Raw genomic sequence first — 15,360 nt, forward strand, 5'->3', positions numbered from 1 at the left:
AATTAATAGTGGAGCAGGCTTTTAGTATCTACCCTGGAAGGTAAAAACCCTTAATCACAGTAACATCATTAGTGCTTTCAAGCATTTAATTTTGATGCTTGACAAAGTGCATAGCCATTGATAAGAACAAATAAGTGTTGTTGTGTGCAATTGAGGGGAAAAAAGAAAAGCATGAAAACCCCTAAGCTTCAAGTAATTAAATTTAAATATGTTATTTGAATTTAGCTGAGATAATGTACAAACTGTGGGTATATTTTTCAATCAGTGAAAGACCCCTTGAGTAAACATGATCCATTTAAATTCAAATCATGGGGACTGGAAAGTAAACCCTGCTGTGGTTAAGAAGGCATCTTCACTAAAACACTGGGCATTGTGTATCTTTGATATCTGAGTACTCATGTGTTGTAGTTTTATAAAGGGCTGTTTTCACTCATGGATGCCTACATGCCAGAGACTTTATTGCATCTATTTATTTCCTGGTTTTTTCCTCTTTCCCCTGCCCTGCCCCCCCCAATTTGAAGCAGTAATGAAAAACTGACACTCTGCTTCTGCTATCCTTTAAAGTGCCTCAAAACTGTTACAATTCAGCACTTATTAGCCTTGGGATATGGCTTTATGGTATTTGGGTGAAGTTTTTGTAGTACATCTGTGCTCGCTCTCTCTGTAGGCCGCAAGCTCAGAACCACAGTAATAAAACTGCTAGTAGGTGTTTAATGGCAGGTTATTGAGGAAGTAGATAAAAGAAAATTGCAGCATTCACATCAGTAGGGAGTAGGGTTTTTAAGGGAGAGGAACTGCTGAGCTTTGAACTAGGGAAAGTTACACTTGGTGCTTTTGTTCAAGGGGACCCCTTTTTAGACACCAAAGTACGTTGTCATTCTTCTCTGTGGAATGGGCTGTTCTGGTAGAATTGGTGCTTGTGTGTACAGTCAGTGGATGTGTGGCAGAAAAACCTGCTGTTGTAAGCAATGCTGTTTGAGAAACAAGTTTTTGCTTAGTGTTCCACTCCAAATATCTGGGAGTAGGGAGGAGGAAAGTGCAAAAAGTGATCTCCCACTTTCTTCCAAAAGTATTATGTGATCTTATTGTGAACATCTTAATTGTGTATTTATTCTTTTTGGTCAAGCTGTCCTCAGTATGTTTTGTGTAGGAATGTGTGTATAATGAACGGTTAGCCCACGCACATATAAGAGAAAATTCTGTCTTTTATTCTGCTCATATCAAAGCATCGTTTTACAACCTGTTACATGTTTATCTTCACATCATCCCTAAGAGGCAATTTAAAGGCAAAAGGGAGAAGAACAAAGAATGTAAGTATTTTGCAGAAGCTCACCTAGAAGGCTGTGACTGCTGCCTGGATTGCCATGATGAGCTGGCAGTGGTGATGTCCTCTTTGTCCCGGACTCTACTGACTGGACTCTTACACCCCTTTGGCAATACATGTCCAAGGAGACCTGTTGTTCTTCCGGAAGCCCAGTCTTTCAACTACCAGGTCATCTGGTAGATCTTAGAAAACAAGGGAACATATAAACCTGATTTGTAGGGCCATTTGCAGAAATAAGAGAGAATTGGTATTGGAGAGTTTTATCCATGCAGTGGGATAACTCCAGTACTGCCTGCGGTTACTAAGCCTGGTTCTTCAAGGTCCACAGGGCTGCAGATCACCGTCCTATTGCATAGACCCTTACAGGTCTGTGCTGCAGAGATGTCAAAGAGCTGCTGGACAGCCTCTTGCAGTTCTGGTACTTCATCCTGTAGTTAGACTTCAGCACTCTTAGGATTTCTGTACAGCATATGGAGAGGCAGGATGTACAGTCAAAACAAAAAAAACCTCAGTAACAGATTGCTCATCTGCAGGCTACAGGACAAAAGAAGAGATTAAAAGTTAAGCAGGATAAATTTGCATATAAAGGACAGGAAGGAAAAAATAGGGCCATTCTTACAGTTTTAATCATAAGGAGTAACAAAGGAACTGATGTCCTCTTTGTGTCCTGGAGGTCAGGGGCAGGTTGCTTATTCAAGTATGGAGTAATGCCTAAGATCAGCTGTCCATTTTTGAGAGGCATGAGAACGCATTTGTTAAACTATATAAAGCTAAGCATCTTTCACAAGAAAGGGGTAATTAATATATATTCTTCTGCTGCAAATAGCCATTTTACAACAGAGAAGAAATGAGTTTTCATACAGCACTTACCAGCCCAATATTGAAGGACTCACTAAATTCCAATATAAAAGCCTGCAGAAATGAAATGGGAAACCAAGAAGGTTAAAAAGAGGACAAAGTGAAGAAGGTGAACTTGTTCTCTACAATTCCTGAGGTCAGACCAGCATAAGTGACAGATTCTCAGTAAAAAGAATTGCCTGTCTGCCGTGCATGAGGCACCGATTAACTAAGCAGATTTCTCTCTGGTTTATCAGTAATGTCGTGTATGTGTGTATTTTAGGGTAAGAAATCTGATTTCTAATTTATTAGCTGAGCAGTATTCTTTCTGAAAAGGGGAGGAAAAAAAGCCTGATTCTCTCTTGAGGAACTGTGAGGCTATTAAGCAGGTTCTCAGTCATGCCACAGATATAACTTGATGGAGGACACCTGGATCCTCCCTGTTGGCTGTGTTTATAGTCTCCTCTGTCATCCAGTATTTGCCTTTGCATGTGAGAGACGGACAAGGAAAAAGAAAGGTTCTGGAGGCATTTCTAACAGAGATGCCAAACTGTCAAATAGTAAATCAAGAAGCAGCTCCCTGATGGTTTCATATCAAGAGGAGACACCCTTTTGTGACTGTGCGGCGTCTACTGGTTATTTTCACTTCCATCAGAACTGTCTGATATGGTCAAGTAGGTTTGAGGGTTTCAACATTCAATTTTCCTTTCATTTATTGTGACTGTTTTGTTTATTTGTTTTTCTTGGTAGTTTTCAAGGATACATGTTTCATGGATACTTTTTACTCTAACATTTTCATGATCGTCATTCCAAAGTTAAGGGTAGAAAAAGAAACAAAAAATGAGGGGAAAGGGGGAAAAAAAGAGCAACGTGGCTACAGCTTCAGGGGACAAAAGAAGAAATATATTCAATTTAGGAAGACCTCTAATCTCTAGTTATACAGGACAGCTTTGTAAGATAAGATTAAAAATTTCATGAATGTCCCTTTTTATCCCTGGAGACTCCGCCATTTATACCAGCTATTGTCGGCATCAAAAGAGCTTGATAACAGCTGGCTAGAGACGTGACCACACAGCAACACAACAGCAAGAAAGGGGCAGCCGGGTTCATAAATCTTCAGAAAACCCGTTCCCCCAGTGCAGCCGTGAATCTGCTGCTATCGCAGTCAAAGGGAGAATGCATTGTCCTCTAGCCAGTCAAAAACCTGAACTTCAGCATTAGCAGAGGCTCTATTGAAAGGGTAGGGTGCGCAATGAGATGTTTTTCATTATCTTCTTCGTTGCAGCCCTTATTACTGCACACAGATACAGTTTAAAAGATCTTTGAGTTTAGCTTGTTGCTAGGTAGAGTTTTTCCAGAAATCACACAGCCCTTACCTTTGGCAATGTAATCCTGCTTTTTCTATTCATTGCATCTATATAGCGCCACATGGGACAGGGTCAGATGATGCCAGTTTGATACACAATGGACCAATCTCTGATATATTCTGGCTGGGAAGGAGCTGTCAAAGCCAGAATCTGGCCCTTGGGTGCTGAGCTTCCCCATTCTCCAGGGACTGCTCATAGACTTGGGCATAAGCAGGGTAAGTTAGGAAGTACAAATTGGCTCAGACTCTTGAAATACCAGTTTCCTGGTTTTCATGGGAGGGTCCAAATTTGTATGTATTCAGCTTTATTCTGTTCTTACTTAATTCAGTGGCAATATTTTCTCAGTTTTAGAGAAGATCAGATTGGTCCCTCAGGAATTTCGTAGTTCCTGTAAAGCAAATAGCTAATGAAGTAACATCAGTTAATTTTAGGAGGTGGAAGAAGAGAATCACTGTGGTCCAAAGAAAAGTACAAATCTGTACACTGTGCCTAGCAAAGGACAAAAATAAGGCAGAATCCTTTAGTACCTTAGCCTCTTATGGAGGCGTCATGAACATCGCTATGTTTAGACAACTGTATTGTTACTTCAAAACCCACCTATGTAGTATTGCCTAGCACCCAAGAACAAACTTTACTGGAGAGGATTAAATGCAGTTTTGTTGGAAGAAACAGGAAAAGTAGTAAAGTACTTAAGGCTTCTAGCCTTCCCCCCCCCCCAAAAGAAAAACACAATTTCTGAAAGTATGCATGTTGTGAAAGCTATGATTAAAAAGATATGTTCCTCATTAAAATGAAATTATTGCTTATAAATTTTCTTTTGTTCTGGCAGCTCCGTCTCCAATTGCTTTGATCCAGGCCAAAGAGATAACAAGGCACAGCGTTGCCTTGGCTTGGCTGGAACCTGACAGGCCAAATGGAGTCATTCTGGAGTATGAAGTCAAATACTATGAAAAGGTACTATTCAAAAATGGACAAGCAAGGAGTTTTGTTTGGGTTTGGGGAGAGCTTTTTCTTTTTACCTCATTCCATTATGATTTATTTCCAGATAGGGTTCCATCATTTGAAACCAAATAGTTTCAGTTTAATAAAATCCAATTAATGATTTAATACACTTGAATGGTTGCTTGAAAAAAATAAGACTTATAGGCTGTTCCAGCTGTATGGTACAAGTTTATTTCGTTATTTTTTTCCTACCTAGGAACTGAGCTTTTGTAGCAAGCACATTTATAATGAGAATCAATAATGCTGGGCAGAAGTGAGACATTAGATTTACTTCATAGACAGAAGTATAATAATGAAGTATATAACACAGCAATAATAATAAGATCTGTTTGCCGATAGCTTCTGCTTAGAGTGATAGTGTGGGCTGGATGGCTTTTAATACAGAATAAGGAAAGAAAATTACATTCTTCATACTTTCCAAGTTAGAGGGAGATGTTATTCCTACAAATAACTTTTCAAGTATGGAACTCTGAAAAGAGCTATTTTCTTTGAAGTTTCTCTGCAAAAATGAACAATTACCTGCTCTTGCTTGTGTGCACTCTCTCTCACACACACTTGCATACTTCCAAGTTGTTTTTGTAAAGATAATCACTTATTTGCTTCCCTAAAAACATACAGAAAAAGGCATCTGTTTTGCAGGGAAGCTAGATTGTTACATTTTCTGATGGATTTTCCGGCCAAAAATAGAACAGTTTTTAAGATTGGACTTTCTGGAAGACATTTGCTAAGTCTTTTCTTTCTTAAAATATTTTTATCTTTTTTTGTTAATATGACTCCTGGCTGGTAGGAAGAAAAAGAAAGTGCGAGTAATGTGTGAGTATGTGTGAGAATACGTGAGTAAAATGTTGCTTCTTCATCAAGAGGATCCTATTTGAAGTTCTGGCTATTTTCCAAAGGATTTCTTTGTGTGATTTCTTAAATATCAGTGATATATGAGCATCATACGTACCGCCTCATCATCCTTTTTTGGCTTGTTCAGAGCTCCATGCAGCAGGCAGTGCTAGGGGTATTGAGCAAGGCTGACAACAAGAGCCCTCAGGACATATTTTGAGAATTCCATCACTGTTACTCATCTTCTTTCATCATGTCAATTTTGGCAAGGAAGTGGGGTTCCACGGTTCATGGTGCACCAAGACATTTTTACTTGATCACTACTGTGTTCTTTTGTTGTTAGGACCAAAATGAACGCAGCTACCGCATTGTGAAGACAGCCTCCAGGAATACTGACATCAAAGGCTTGAACCCCCTGACTTCATATGTATTTCACGTGCGGGCCAGGACAGCAGCAGGATATGGAGACTTCAGTGGACCATTTGAGTTCACAACTAACACAGGTAATGACATGCCCACTGACTTCTTTCCCTTGAGCAGAGTGCAAACGTACCTGACCTATGTGTTGGGACTTTTCCATTGGTTGCTTGGACTGTGGTGTGTCTGTTCTGGGAAGATGTTCTTCCATGGATGCATGACTCTTGGTGATGCCGTGAATCTGACGTGTGACATCTATTTGGATGTCTGTGTGCTATATTCTAGATTCTAGCAATGAAAACACTTCCGTGTGGTGTAAGGAGACATCCAGCCTAAAAACACTTGGAAGCTCTTGATGCTTGACAGATTTATGTACCTTTTTTGTTTACTGTAAATGTAGATGGTTGCACATATTTTTGGAATATCTCATTTGTAGGAGAATAGAACCTGGTTACTCCCCTTGGCAAGCTATTGACATAGATCAGTTAGGTGTCCTACATCAGCTTACATATTTGCACTTTTCCTTAGACAGCATATAAAGACAGAATGTTGGAATTAATGTCGTCAGTAGAGCTTTTCACTTCGCTCAAGGAAACATGCAAATTCAGCCCCCAAAATCTTTGCTTTTCAGTGGCAGGAAGGCAATGTGACCAAGCCTGTTTTATTTTGGACATACTGGTCTGTTTAAATCAATTCAAGATCATGCCAGTTAGTGGCAACATCCTTCAGGATGTTAACAGCTGAAAATAATCAATCCAGCAAGAAGAGGGAAGACATTTTAAAATAACTTATTCTGTTTGTGTCAGCTGGGGAGTGATCATCTGGCCCCACTGAAAGAAAAAGGAGGAGGAAAGAAGAGTGGAAAGCAATTAGGCAAAAAAAAAAAAAATAGGTTTTATACCCTCAGAGCAACACTGAAGGGGAGAAGGAGAGGGGGTTGTCATTCCCCGTGAACTGAAGTTCCCCAAATCGTTATCAAACACTGTGTCTTCAGCTAATTAGGACCCTGTTGGAGAATTGTGTCAAATGACTGTATATAAAGGCGTGAAAGTAGATTTGAGTGCTACTGTAAACTGCCTTCACAAGCCAGAAAGCCTCATTGAGTGCTACCTAGGTTGATTTTTTTGAGGGTGTCTGACACTAATGCTCCCTTTTCTGTTTCCAGTTCCTTCCCCCATCATTGGCGATGGTACCAATCCCACAGTGCTGCTTGTTTCAGTGGCTGGCAGTGTTGTTCTTGTGGTCATTCTCATTGCAGCCTTTGTCATCAGCAGGAGGTAAGAGCTTAAGCTTCTCTCTCCCTCTCTTTCATGAGGGAGCTTTTTGTCTCCTCCAAACAAAGCTAAATTCTTTGATTAGCATCATAAACAGTGCATTTGCATTACAAGCCTTCTCCCGTGTAGCTTTGATCTTCTCAACATTAGTACCAAGCAGCATGTGATGTAATGGCAATAGTTCCAGCTCTATTTGCCCTTCAAATGCAAAGCTGATTCCAATAACTGGCATTGAGAAGCAAGCCAGCTAGAGATTTGTGGTTAGTGTAATTTGAAGTTAAGTTTAATGGGTATGGGTGCAGTAGATTTTCTTGGAGTGACTCCTGATAGAGAGGGAATAAACAACTGTGCTGTTGTGGACTAAGCCATCAGACTGCTATGCTTGTGATTTTTGTGTTAGTCTGTATCAGTCTGCATTAGACTTTCGGGTTAGTCCTTCCAGTGTGAGTGGATATGACGGTAAAACAGAAGCTGCGGTCATTCAGCATCATATGCAGTAACACAGCAGGCTGGATCAATGGTTATTTCATCAGAGCAGGAGCATAATCTTCTACCAAGTACTTGTTCAGTCTCCCAGTTTCAACCCAGGCATCAGGAATAATCCTGCGAATGGGAGGACAGTATAGCAGAAACACAGTGCAAGTGTTTCTGTGTTCATCTTTGTGTTCAGTCTCATTTAAAAACATCAGCATGGTTTTGCTTCACTGTAATTGTGAGATAAAACTGGATGTATCATTACTGCATCTGAAGCCTGGGATCTGAGGGATGGCACGTTTTGTCATTCTCTGTTGATCAGTTTAACGGCATCAGCCATAAATCTGCACAAATTCCTCTTGATTTGCTCTCTTCCATTAAATTGTCTTAAAGAGCAGCTAAGTCACTATGACTGTAATATCTGGAAAGTAGACATGTATTGTTATAGCTTTCTGTGGGTGTTCAACTCAAAGCCTCCATGCTGGCAAAAAGAAAGAAGAGCAGAATATATGAAAATGTAATGCAGAGAGACAGGTTTATTAAAAGCCATTGCAACAGCAAATAGCATCACTGAGCTTGATGGCTTAATCTCCTCTCTGCTTTTATTGATCACTTTATTATTTAAGGCAGGATTGATAGCAGGATACATTGGATTTCTAATTATGAGTCGCCACCTTGGAGAATTGAGCCTGTCGAACTGCTTTGAGATGATTCCTTCCCCTCCTCCCCTATAAAAAAATGTGGTTTCCGAAGGCTGATAAACACTGCTTGGTGATTGGCCCTCAATGGATCACTTTTTAGAAAATGAAATGTCAACCCCTTGCCCTCATATTGATTCTCTTTAGTATCGGCCATAAAGCTGTCAAAGGAAAGGCTGTCTGGAGCCAGGTAGCTGACAGACTTGCTGATGTGGGTGCGCACTCAGGCAGGTCTCCTCAACACTCAGGCTGTCTGTTCAGTTATCTCTGCCCACAAGTGTTCAACTTGGACAAAGACAAGACAAAGAGCAGGTGAGCAGTAGGGATAAAAGGCTGGACCAGGCACTAGTGGGAATGGAGATGAAAGTATCATGGTGGCTATGGGTTCAGAGATGTCCCATAGCTCTGCACTGGTAGGTCTCAGAGAGGCTGTGGAAGGGGAAAGACATAGCAAGATGAATGGAATACTAGGACAGTGAAACTGCTCTGTGCATACTAATGCGTGGTGCCTTGCTAATTAATAGCCTTCCTTAATACACAGCTCTTCAGTAGCTGGAAGTAGCTCTCAGTAAACAGAATCTACTTTAATATTCACTATTACTCTAACATTTTAACCACTTTACCAATATCATTTAGAGGTGTGGGCTTTGGGGATGTTTCATGATGTTCCTATACCAGCAGAAGTTAATAGCAAAATAATTATACTTTGTTCCAAAATTACTTCGGATGAGAAGAAGCTTTTCTGTCCATGCAGTCCCCATGAGGAGGTTTGGTAATCTAGTCATGACCTAAAAGTCATATTTGTACAATCAAAACTGTGTTTTGGCCTGCTGACGTGGCCTCTCTGCATCTGTGAGCCAAATGTGGGAACTGGGCATATGCTGTAGGTACCCACTTTTGAACCCTGGGTTATTACTACTAATTATTTAGTCACATTATGTTTTTTCAAGTCATTGCTCAAATCCCAAAATTCATCTTTACAACAGAATTTGTCAAAGGACTTTGCCTTCAGGCAGCTCAAGCTGTTTGGTTCTGCGACTATAGTGTTTGTGTTAACATGAGAACTAATCTGCCTAAATGTTAGTTTAAACTTAACTGAGGTTAAGATGAGCATATCCATAGAGCAAAGTGCAGGAGGGAGCGTGCGTGTTCCTAAACCCTGCCCTGCAGGAACACTGAATGAAATTAGAATATCTCAAACAGAGTTGTAAAGGATTTGGGAAAGAGCCACTTTCTAAAAGGGCTTGGGTGGAGTAAGATGGCCCTACAGAATCCTCTGGTCATCTAAAAGTTTCTGTCAGAAATTCTTCTGATTGATTGATTGATTTATCTTCTGCTCCATAAACAGCTGAACATGTTTGCCCACCTTTTACTGATGGTGTTGGATCAGCATGCTCTGCCAGCCTCCTGCCTGAGCAATGTAGCACCCCAAACCCCTCTTTTGTTTCGGGAGGAGGAGGTGGGAGCAGCAGTGCGCCGCGGAGTCCATGCTGTTTCACCTCAGTGCATGCTAATACCCTCTGTTGTTACCCCTTCTTCATTGCCAGCCTCCACCTGTAGATCTGCCTTTGTCTCTGACCCCTGCAGTTTCTGAAAGCTTCTGTGTTCTTTTCCTGAATGCTGGCTATTTAATCACCACCAGCAAAATCCCTGTAATTACAGGGTTCAAATCTGCGACAAAGGCTTCCTTCTGCCACTCAGGTGAGCAGCCCCGAGAGGCAGCTCCAGCCCCGCATGCCCCGTGGCGCGGGGCTTCTGGGCTGCTCTCGGGGACAGTGGTGGACAGTAGTGTCCTGCCCCGAGCCAGGCAGGAGAGGTCAACAGGTGACACAGGGAGAAGTGGAAGTAGGTACTTAGTTTGGAAGGTATTATTTGAAGTTAATAAGTTACAATTATATTGCTCGAACAGTAATCCCTTTGTTTCCCTCTGCTTTTTGCATGTCTTTGGGTTTTAGTGGGGGAAGATAATTTTTTTAATCTGTTGTTAGGGTGCTAGTACTTTTTAAAAATAAGATAGAGAGCATTTTTTCATACTTAAAATGATTTCATGCAAAGCCTGTTTTTGTTTCATATTTCCCATCTGTGCCTGAACATTAATAAAATGAATTTGATGGAGTCCTGCTTAAAATGCAGAAAATTTTTTTTCTTTCCTTTTTTTCTTTCCTCTGAGGGAAGTTGTATAATACCTGAAACCACCTCTGCAATCCCCTTAGCTGACTTGGTCCCGCGTGGTGAGATTTGTGCGGCCACTTCCTTCTCACTCAGTTCAGTAACTGGGAGTAGAGCAGAGTCCTTTTATTTAACTTGTCTGTGTTATACCAGTGCTGTAAGTCCTCAGGCAAATAAATGGTTTAAATTGATGTTTGGATCCAGTGTGGTTTTTAATAATGCTCTTCTTGTGATTTGGAGCCATTTGTGTTTAATTGACTTTAATCAAGAAAAGAAGCTCCCAGCCGTTTATGGTTGGATGTGTACCTGCTTTTTATGTCTGAACACACAAGTCCTGTTGATGTTGTTGGGAGCTGTGAGGCTTAGTTCAAAGATCAGGTAGTCTTCACATGTCAAACAGTATTTTTTTTTTCCTTCTGTTTCATGGTTAATTTATCGTTTTTATTATTGGCATAGTGTGTTTAACACCCAGCACTAAAAGACTGCAGCGACAAAGGCTGGGAAGTGGCCTTTCAGCTGACAGCAGTGGGAAGCTGCCATTGCCCACAGGCCAGGCGCAGAGTGGGAAGTGATGCTTCTTGCTAATGGGCAGAAGGATTTTGCTGACAGGAGGGGAATGGCAAGGCTCAGGAAGATTTGCTGCAAGCAAGACTTGGTCACGTGTTTTCTTCCTGTTATCCGTGAGGTTTTGACCCCTTTTAACTCGCATCTCCCGATAGGTCTTTCTCTAACCCGCTCCCATTTTCCTCCTCTACCCATTTGCCATTTTCAGACTTTTAACCCAGTCTCACCCCAGTGTCCCTGGCAGGCCTGGTCATCCCCTGCCCCATTCCAGGCGACGGGTTGAACATCACAGGCAGTGCCGGTCTTGCCTCCTGTTTTCCAGGCTTGGTTTCTCCTTCTGTCTTCCCTCTTCTTCTCACCAGCCCAAACTCTTGCCAGTTAGCTAACCTGGGTCTGGTGCACTGGGAGACTTGGAATTCCATAGGAACAGACAAACTGAGGAATAAGCAACAATAAGCCCTTCTCTTTGGCAGTGTCTGTTCTTACACCTGGTTCCGACCATTCAGTGAATGATGGGTAAAAGCCCAAATCAAATCTCTATTATCTACATACCATTAGATGCTGGGGAACTTAAATTGCACTACACATTTGGCTGAGCTGATTCCTCAGTATCTTCCCTAATAGACTAAACTCTTGTATTAATTTTTCTTAATGCTGCTTACCCATTGATGTTTAAAGCTGAACTAATTAAATACATAACTGGATACAGTATTGTGTGTAGGTGTAGAAATGCTAATCTATAGAATTAAAAAACTATACTACATTATTGTCTCCAGCTCAGAGGATTAGTAGAGGACCTCTGCCATCAGGAGTTCTTTGACCCCTTCAATTGTACAGTGATTAAAAGAATAAACAAAATCCTGGGGGATACGCATTTTTGATGGTCTGGGGTTATTGTTTGCTGCCATCCTGATTTCTGTGTTAATAGACTGTTTCCAGTTTAAAATTTGCAGTTAAATAAGTGTGTTGGTATTGGCATTTGCCTAATTATGTTTGAAAATCAATCTACTAAAACACCTCTGTAGCATTTAAATCCATATGCGATAGGGCTAAAAAGCAATTTGGCCCTTTTTTGCACAGAATTGCAATTATACATTTGAAGAAAAAGTAGCCGAAACGCAGGCTTTCTTTTCTTTCTTTAAATGCCAAGATGCAAACATGGAGACTTGTGTTTCCCTTGATGCTTTGCTGATGCCAATACACTTAGAGTGGTTTGAGGAGAGGAGTCTCTCTCTTACCCTCTTACCCTCTCTTACCTTCTGGTAAGTGTATGTTGTGTCATGGGCTGTTGTAGGGGAGCTGCCAAGCACAGGTCATGGCAGGTGCAAACGCCTCAAGTCTCAGCAGGTCACAAAGACTGAGCTTGTCTCAAAGTTGGATACTTATTTTGAACTGTAATGCTCTCTTTTGTTCTGACAGGCGCAGTAAGTACAGTAAGGCTAAGCAAGAGGCAGATGAGGAGAAACATTTGAACCAAGGTAAAAGGCAGTGGTGCTTGAGTTTTTTGATTCGGTTCATAAACATGTCCCATGTTTTGATGCCAGGGAAATAAGGGATGAGATTACCCTTGAGATGAATATGTTTCTGTTTTCCTCTCTTGCAAGTTTCCTCTCCTTCAAAATTATACACTTTAGTAACAGGAAGAATGGAAGTATCTGGGTAAAAATTTTTGGACAGCCAGACAGGAGAAAGGTTCATCAATTTTTTACATTTTTCCATTCCACTGAAAGACATCTATTCTTGGCTAGCAATAGCATGATTTTTTCCCACAAGACTCTGCTAAGGCAGTTTCTGGATGGGCTGGAGGCAGTCCTGCAGGAAAGAAAACGTGAACTTTGCTGCTTTTTTTCCAGGACCGAATCCTACTGTTACTTCCGTCTCAGTCATCCAGGTACCAAACCTAGCACCTGAGCTCAGAATTTCTCGGCTCCCAAAAGGGAGATGTGATGTGTTTTAGTCTCACGGGTCCATAGAGGGCCTATTGACCTGTTAGGGATGGCAGTGATTTGTGAAGCTCATTTATTGGCAAAAGCTTGATTCCTTACATCAGTATTGGGAAATACTGAATGTTTACATTACAGAAAAATCACACTGGGGAAAAATACATGAAGTCCATTGTTCCTGGCTTCCAGTACATTTTTATTGTACGCTCTCTTTGCTGTTGTATATCATTAAGGCTTCAGTCTCATATGTTCTGTGTTCAGCAGCATGTAGATCAGTGACTTCAAATAAAACATTTCTGCCTTGCAGGTGTTAGAACATATGTGGATCCTTTTACATATGAGGATCCAAATCAAGCTGTGAGGGAATTTGCCAAAGAAATTGATGCCTCCTGCATAAAGATTGAAAAAGTTATTGGTGTGGGTAAGTGCCAGAACTTTTGCATTTTCTTTCTGTAAATACAATTTTAAATTTATATATTTTTTTGGAAACTTGGGATCCTATGATTTTTGTATGACAGTTCCCCCAAATGAACTGACATAACAGTTTGACAACACAAGTGAGTACTTCATGTCATGACCATGGAATCCTGTGCCTTTTTCCTTAAGGGGAATTTGGTGAAGTATGCAGTGGACGTCTCAAAGTGCCAGGAAAAAGAGAGATCTGTGTTGCTATCAAGACTCTAAAAGCTGGTTACACTGATAAACAAAGGAGAGACTTCCTGAGTGAGGCCAGCATCATGGGACAATTTGACCACCCCAATATCATCCACTTGGAAGGTGTAGTTACTAAATGTAAGTAGGTCATTTTCATGGCAAGGCCAATTTGGAAGTCACTGAGAAATTAAGTCTGTGGTGGTGTGTGCTGTTTTTTTTTTTTTACCTTCTTTCCTGTGAAATGACAGATGGAACAGATCAACTGATAGCTAATAGGAGGAAATCAGTGCAGGAAAAGTCATTAATCTTGTTGTCAGCTATAAATGGGTTTATGGTTTCAACTGATACTCTATCTGTAGGCAGCTTGTACAAGATTTTGTAGGGGGAATTAATACTGCAGAGGTTGGCTTTTTTTTTTTCCCTTCTTGCTATGCCAAGCAGGCATCTTTCACATCTTTGCTAGACTGAGCTGATTGTTATAGGATAGGCAAAAGCAGATGGTGAGCAAAGAATTTAAAATGGTTGGGGGAAAAATACCAAAACAAAACAGTCTCTCATATGTTTAAGGTACAAAGCACAGATGTAAGGAGCAAGCCCTTGAAATGAAGTAGGCTATTTTAGTGTGAAACTTGATTATTTGTTTTCTCTGATTTAGAGGTGTGATAATTTAACTCTGCAGAATTTACCTGGCCTATCTTTTTGCTTGTTTGGCTTGGCTTGGGTTTTTTTAAAGTCTGTTAGCGTTCACTGTGCCATGAACCCTGCCTTAGAAGGAGAATGACAGCGCTCGCTGCATGCTGTTTGTAGGCTAGAGCTGAAAATACAACCGTGAGACAGACGTGCTTGGGTCTGACTTGGTAAGGTGCCACTGCGATGGTGTAGTTATTGTCCCTACTCCAACTGCCCTGGATAGCATGTTGGCAAAGCCTGGCACTGATCACTAATCCTAAAAGACCCTTTGGATGTAGGGGCTCCTGCTCAGGGTAGCAAAGAAAGCAGACAGTGATCTTGTGAGCTGCTGTTAAAGGGTGGAATTTGTGAAGCTTACCTTCTACTGCTGATGGTGTACATGAACACGAATGCAGGGTATTCATAGTGTAAGGAATTAAAATTAGATATGGATGAAAAAAAGTAAAATATTACTAGAAGAACACAGTATCTCACATAGAGGGTTGCCAAAGCCATCAATACCACTGGAAGACCCTGCCCCTCTTGAATGTCAGTGGGAGCTGGATACTTACTCTACCATTTGTGTTTCTGGAAAACTTACCTGTACTCATTTGTGTTTCCCTCTCCTACTCTATCTTTTCTCATAGTTGTTGAAAATGACTCATACAGTGTGTCACTGTTTGCTTTTCAAGACAAATTCATCTAGGAGAAATAGAGGTTTGGACTAATTTTGACCATCGTTTACTGAGGGCCTCCCTCAAAACAGAAATTAAAATTAATACTGGGTTTAAATTTTGCAGGTCTGATTCTCTCTTTCTCTCTTTGTTTTTGTAACAAATCCTGGTGGGGGGGAGGAGTTTTGGTCAGGCCACAGTGTTTGCTACAGACAGTGATTTTTGTAGCACCTCTGTAAAAGAAAGGCAAGAGGGGAATCTTTGTCTTGAAATCCCACTGAGGCTTGGAAACCCCTGAGCTATTACAGCTCTAGCAGTTACAAATGACTGTATGCATTTGCATAATGCAGTTGTCACTGAATTAAAATTATTTGAAATTTTCACTGAGGGGGTGGTAGCCTGACCTGAGAACATTTCATTGCCTGACTTGCAGTAAGCAACGCTTCCACATCAAGCCAGCTTG

General features: G+C 41.0%; 1 protein-coding gene across 1 annotated transcript in view; it reads left to right on the top strand.

The window, feature by feature from the left end:
• EPHA4 (EPH receptor A4) overlaps positions 1-15,360 on the top strand; it is a 109,350-nt gene that overhangs the window by 76,601 nt on the left and 17,389 nt on the right. The window contains exons 6-11 of the mRNA XM_075099237.1: positions 4,358-4,482; positions 5,705-5,864; positions 6,944-7,055; positions 12,377-12,435; positions 13,208-13,321; positions 13,507-13,692. Of these exons, the coding sequence (XP_074955338.1) occupies positions 4,358-4,482; positions 5,705-5,864; positions 6,944-7,055; positions 12,377-12,435; positions 13,208-13,321; positions 13,507-13,692 (756 nt within the window). The remainder of the gene's footprint in view (positions 1-4,357; positions 4,483-5,704; positions 5,865-6,943; positions 7,056-12,376; positions 12,436-13,207; positions 13,322-13,506; positions 13,693-15,360) is intronic.

The sequence above is a fragment of the Phalacrocorax aristotelis genome, chromosome 7 (assembly GCF_949628215.1).
Source record: "Phalacrocorax aristotelis chromosome 7, bGulAri2.1, whole genome shotgun sequence".
Taxonomy (NCBI): Eukaryota; Metazoa; Chordata; class Aves; order Suliformes; family Phalacrocoracidae; genus Phalacrocorax; species Phalacrocorax aristotelis.